Source organism: Ruditapes philippinarum, unplaced genomic scaffold (genome assembly GCF_026571515.1).
Source record: "Ruditapes philippinarum isolate M1 unplaced genomic scaffold, ASM2657151v2 ctg4369_1_1_1_1, whole genome shotgun sequence".
In the NCBI taxonomy this organism is placed as follows: Eukaryota; Metazoa; Mollusca; class Bivalvia; order Venerida; family Veneridae; genus Ruditapes; species Ruditapes philippinarum.
The window spans coordinates 99,424-106,228 of NW_026853910.1; the positions used below are offsets into that span (position 1 = coordinate 99,424).

Below are 6,805 nucleotides of genomic sequence, written 5' to 3' on the forward strand. Positions count from 1 at the left end.
TCAACCTATTAAACGTATGACGAATTCCACGCCTAGTTAACAATATAAACTAGTCAATATTATTACATTTAACCATTAGTGTTGCGTTACTTTTCGAATCCCCAAGCACTTGTTTTGTTCCAAGATGTGACGAGGAGAGGAAATGTATTGACCTTTTATCCTAGAGCAATGTTTAACTATAATAGTGCAAACAGGTTTTCGAAGTACGTCCAGTTTGTTAGTGTATCTGAATTAACACAAACATATTAACTAACTATTTATTTTATGTCTGATTTCTTTATCAAGAACATAGGTGACAAATGCATATTTTCTGATTTCTGCATATCTATTGTCAATTTTACCCGGACAAGTGTTACTGCCTTGCATACTTTATCTATTCAATAAATTGTAAAAAATCATTTTAAAACATTTATCAAGAAAGAAAATCAGACTGGATTAGATAACAAGTAACACAATACTTATATCTATTCCTTTTTAGAAAAAAATATAAAGGTATAAAAAATGTTGAAATTAGATGTTAGCAATGAAGAATATTTGATTGTTCAGTTATCACTATAGAGTGACTACGGCAACTTATGGAGGAATGGCAGAAGAAAGGAAAATGTAAGGAGTCATACGAATGAATATAAATATCTGAATTTTAAATACTTATGATATACATGTAAGAGATATGAGCGTATGGACAGGCCAAGTTCATTCACACTGATAATAATTCGTACAAAAAAGCGCTTTGATTGTGAAATGTTGGAATTAATACAAAGGCTGCAGTTATTCGAACCCATTAACGCAGGAATAAACGGGAGCTGCAATTCTTACAGCTCAAACTTTAAAGAGGCAATCCTTAAGCCGTAATATTTAGGCCTCTTATGATCACGCAGGAATAAACAGTAGCTGTAATTCTTACAACTTAAACTTTAAAGCAAACCTTTAGTCGTAATATTTACGAAACAATAATCTAGTTATATGATTTGTTTGAGATTCGTATGTTAACGAATGTGAACAATTCTATGTCCAAAAATTCAAAATATCTGCTACAAAAAGCTAAAATAGATATAAAATCCTGCTTCTCAGAAAACAAGAATATCAGATAATTATGGATAAACTGTCTTTAAATAAACAAATAAATCAATTTCAAACCCCCTAAGACGTGTTGGTCATAATAAGAATCAAGTCACCTACGCTCCCACTTGTTTGTATGATTTGTCCGAACAATTATATCAGATATTTCAAAACAACAGAATAATTTTGCGTTATCGTGACATGACAGTGCGTGCAGCGATATAAAGCCCATGAGATTGTATTGGCCCTGCGTGCGATGTGACGATAAACTAGTCTTTTGTTGCTCTGTGACGCGACTATCAGGTATTTATCGGAAATGTACGGTTAATATTGTAAGCATTATAAGTGGCGGTGTCTCTATTGAAAGACACTAGTTCTATAGCGATAAACACTCAGAAATCACTGTGATTTAGTAGAGGAAAGAGGTAAATATTATTTTATAACTTACTCAAAACTATTATAATTTTGAAGAAGAGTTTTTTAAAGTTTTTTGATGATTGTTTAAATGAAATTGTTAAAATGCTTGTATTGTCTAAGGGAAAGACTGCATGGAATTTTTTTTAATAAACTGTAAAAAGATAATAAAATAAAATTGTTTTTATGAACACTATTAAGGAATTATAGAATAAAATAAAATGCTATAAAATTTTCAGATTGTTCACTAAACTATCGGTTCACCAAAATTTATAAACTAAATTTTTTATTTAATAATTAAATAATGTTTTCTTTAATTTAATCATTATTATTATAAAGAACTACTAAGAATATGTTTTCAAAAACTTCGCTTGAGCGTTACCTCTAAGAAGAAAAGCATTATTACGTTAACTCGAAGAAATGATTTGCTTTAAATGAAATATTAAAAAAAACTTTAACAAACAATTTAATTAGGAATTTTGTTGGACATAATACTTTAAAATTTTATTTTTTCGGATTATCATTCATTTTTATCTGATCTGTTTGAATTATTTTTATCACTTTTCATACATTTTCCTCATAAAAAATAATAATTATTTTTCATTTTCATCAAAAACTGAATTTTGACTTTTTTTCTTAAACTCAAATTACTATAATAATTTTAAACAAAATTTTGTAAAATAAATTATAAAACACGCTCGTATGTATAGCTGCATTTATTGCAAATAATCAAGTTTGTTATCCTAATGAACACCAAGTAAATAGTATTTTGATTTGAGAATAATATTTTCATTTCTATTGGTATATGTATATAAAAACATTATTTGGAAGCGTGCAATTAAAACATTCATTTATATGCATTAGCTGCCTTAAAATGTTTAGTAACTTCTTCAAGTCTTCACTTTGTTAGTCGTTAATTATTACAGTTTTGTATGCATCATTTTAAAAAGGTTATCAATTTAGACAAAAATTTATTATATAAACCCTATTATTATCCAGTAAAATATGATCTTTTATTATAAATATTGTCATGTTGTCTAGTTTTATTTCTTGGGCAAACACTCTGTGGAAATTCTCATAGCTACGTAATTTTTAAACGAAATGATGGTGACATATACAAAGGCCGCGTTCGGAGGGACCCTTATTAAGACTAAAAACACATGCATATATAGTTGTTGTGCCAATACAAAATTTAAAAATAAATCTGTCAGTAGTGCGTTGAATACTAAAGATTATTGCTTTTGGAATGAATCCGTCGACTGTCAGTTTTTAAATCTAATACCATTAGAAGGAAATATACCGCCAATTGACAATAATGAATATAAATGAACGACACACTGTAAGATATGCGACCGCACGGATTCCGAAGGATTTTATTACAGACAGTTCTGTCACCGAGGATTAATTTACTATGGAAAATGTGAAGAAGAGGTATCATAGAATTGCACCTGTAGGAACTTACGTTAAATGATTGCTGTCTGACACTTCCCCGCTTAGCAAAGAAGCAAAAGTCATATTTTGATTTATAAGCATACGATTGTAAAAATTAAACGGAACCGTGTGCTTTTGAAATATTTATTTCGTTCATTGTTCATTCACATGATAAGCATAACTTCTCAAAACAATTTATAAACGCACAGTTCAAAGTCAAAAGCAAAATATCATCAATGTTGTGTTTAATTTATTCTAATTAGGTACACTGCAAATAAGCAATGTATAAGAATTTAACAAGTTCTCTTTTCTATAACTCATAACAACACATAACTAGTGTTCAAAGAAGTTGAATTAGAGTTGTTATTAATATCATTTAATCAAAGAGAAAAACTGTATATATATTATTTCCAATCTGTAGTTTTCATAACACATTTATATCTGTTATAATTATATTTTTTCTTGACAAAATCAAACTCTTTTGACTTTTCCAGTTATTCAAAGCAAAGTTTTGCAGTTATTTATATAATGTCATATACATAATTTACATCATTAAAATATTGCACAAGATTAAGTTCATGCTTTTATTTTTAATTTGAAGTTAATTTTGTTAAACTCTTGAGCGAAATAGGTTTAGAAAATTAGCTTATTTCAAATTTCATATTGCAGGTCAGTGACAGTTTGATAATAGATTCTATTTAAATACTGCATTTGCTCTGTAATAGCTACTTATTTCTTATCTTTATTGCAATACACAGATATAAAGGAACTCTTCTTCAACTATATTGTGGTAATAAAGACGGCGTTTATTCTTATGGAAATTTAATAATGTTTAATAATGCATCCTGGTTTATTGAGAACATCGGTTTTTCTATACAATATCACCACAATTTATTTAATATCCAGACGCGACATATCTGGACTTCATAAAAACTATAACATATTTAATAGTTACAAGTTTGTAGGTTTGCAGTATTTTATATGAATAATCTACTTCAGCAAAAAGATTTTTCCCGATTTGTGGCCACATGTCGTTTCGTATCTGTCTAATGTCCTTTATTCCATTTCCATTAATAACGCTAAAATTTCCAGCTTCAATTTAATGTTAAAGCAAATCATATAATGTTTGTTTCTTTGGTTTGGTTTTAACGTGCCTCAACACTTAAGTCATATGGCGCCGAAACAAGAAAGATGATTTTGGCTGACCGCGGTTGTTACAAAATTATATCAACACTTATGCTCAAAACTTCCTCACCTGCTGAAGCTAATAGATGCATAGACTTCAGTAACTTAGACCCCTTTTAGTCGCCTCTTACGATCAAACAGGGCTAAACAGTGGCTGCAGTTATGATGCCTCAATCCTTAAAGACAATCCCCCAGTCACAAGAGGTCGTATAAAGTAAATGCATATAATTACGACAACAAAGTCTATTTAGAATGAAGCAGTTTTGTATTGTATATTTACCAGACTATATTAGCTCAAGAAAATTATAATCGATTATTGACCAGGCTAATAAATTTTGTTCAAGAACGTTCTACTTGTTACAACTTCTTTCATGGTTTTAGAAAGCATTATTCGAACAGAATGGATCGATGGGTTTGTGGCGATCTAATTCATCGTTAACACAATTGATATGATCGTGCATATTTTAAGGTTTTTATTTATTTATGTATTTACGTAATGCTTTTTTCAACAACACAGTCGACTCTTTATCAAATAATTACCGGTTCAAATATTTAAGAATTGAAGAATTAAAAAAACAAAAAACAATTTCATCACCTCTTATGTTTGCGTTTATTATTTTTCTTCAAAATAACTTTCCAACAATTCTATACCACATTCTTTAAGGTAAAGCTCAAATATTTTAGGATTATTTTATAAATCATATTTTTTTTGTTTTAAAATAACTACTGTAAAATGATAATGCTTCTTTTACACGTGAAAATTTAAATAAAATACAGATCATTTTATTATTCCAATATGTAAGAGAGGTTATTTTTGAAGAATAATTCAAGCATTTTTTATATCTGAACATTTGACCTAGAATAATTAGTTATATCTAAATAATACAATGTCTGTCAAAACATGATTCAATATAATACTTCAGATAGTTGAACATACGTGTCACTTGTTTATTGATAATCACTGTGACATTCATTTTTAACGTTTGTGTATGACTTTATTTTCTTTATAGACGTTAAAATGTTAAGCTCACTCAATTGATCACATTCTGTAATGATGCTTGTGGTGAATTATATAGCGTCTAATCAATGTAAATGCATATTAAATAGTAATTGGTTCGTTTGATTTGTATTGACTATTGGCAAATAATACGCCTGTATAATTTAATAACGTTCGATTTTGTGTCACATAGGAAATAAAGTCAACCGATATTAGATGTACTTATTTTGATGCTTAATAATAACGACAAAGGAATTAATTTATTAAAATTTGATCAATTGACTTTATACATAAGTCAAAATCTATCCACTACTTGTAAAAATTGTCATTTAATTATTTGTATATTATCTTCGCATTCATTACAACGTTTGATATTTCAGAAGCTTTAATGTTGAAAATACAGTGAATTATGAACACAATTATATTTCTCCTTATAATTCTCCTTTCAGATAAAATGGAACAATTATCAGGTCTAATGTCCGTTCTGGTGCTGTCCGTAATTTGTCTAGCAGTAACATTTACTACAGCACTCCCAGTTGCACTCGGGTCTTTAGGCGAGTACAACAGTGAAATTGACGCTTCGGACATATTCGATTCCTGCTCTTTATGTTTGACATATAATGATGCACAAGATTGCGCTTTGTGTTATTTAGGAGCTGATGACAACTCCGTTGAGAAAAGATCAGGACATTATAACCCATTGCTTAGAGGACAGTTCCCTAAAAAGAACTATCAATATTATAACCCATTATCCAGAGGAAGTTATTTGAAAAAGTCGTACACTCCTATGACAAGAGTTTATCATCCATTTTTGAGAGGTGGCTACAGAGGACCAGTTCTACCACAAAGGAGCTATTGGAACTTAGATGAGGCGGCAGAACAGCCTTAAATTTTAGGCCGTTAATGTACATTCCATGTCGATAAATGTTCTTGTGCAAGTTGTTTAGAATAAACGAAAAATGTGAATACTTAAATGTGAATTGGTTGAATTAAAGAGAAATATATTGATAAAGAGAATACTGAACACATTATAACACGGGGACTACACATTTGAACTATTTGGGTAATCAAATGCGATAGCTTACGATTTGTTGAAAATCATTAACATTTACAAACAAAATGTAAAAGTCATCAATCTGAGATGCTAATAACTTTCATGGAAAGTGGCAATTGAGCGAAGAATAGATTTGTGAAAGGAACATGTTAACAGTGCAGTAGTAACTTTCATCAGTGGTACATTAATATTGCGTGTACATGATGTACACATTTGAACTTTTGAATCATTATAACATGTATCAATATTTGTTCCGATTCAAAAACGTCCTTTTGGAAATCAAAAACAATAATAAGCTGTATTTCGTATCTTATTACTTTAATAATAAATGTCATTTTTATGTCTGGGTCCGCATCAAAGTTCTTGAAATTTATTCAATAAACAATTAGTTTTGTAAAATTTGAAAATTGCCTTTGTTACTCATATGTCTTGTGATGAACAAATAAATCTATTGTATTATATGACTAATTGTATCTTTTATTAATCAAGCACGATAATGTACGTTTCTTGATTTGATTTCATGGTGGGTTAAGCCCCATTTACAAGCAAAATGAATAGTATATTAAGACATGTTATTTTTATTAATGAATGAAAGCAGAAGCCGCTGAAAATAGCATATTGCTGTTTTCGTCGAGGTATTAATACAATGATCCTTTAAGAAAAAA

The 6,805-nt window shown here is 29.3% G+C and overlaps 1 protein-coding gene across 2 annotated transcripts; it reads left to right on the forward strand.

Moving 5' to 3' along the window:
• The first annotated feature begins 1,214 nt into the window (after positions 1–1,214).
• LOC132738342 (uncharacterized) lies at positions 1,215–6,604 on the forward strand. 2 transcript variants are annotated; one of them, XM_060725825.1, is made up of 2 exons: positions 1,215–1,362; positions 5,536–6,604. In XM_060725825.1, exons 1-2 carry the CDS (start codon positions 1,290–1,292, stop codon positions 5,973–5,975), a joined length of 513 nt encoding a protein of 170 aa, XP_060581808.1. In that variant the 5' UTR covers positions 1,215–1,289; the 3' UTR covers positions 5,976–6,604. The 2 variants fall into 2 exon arrangements, 1 of the variants encoding a protein (XP_060581808.1); XR_009626862.1 differs by having other exon boundaries at positions 1,347–1,484.
• The last annotated feature ends 201 nt before the right edge of the window (positions 6,605–6,805 follow it).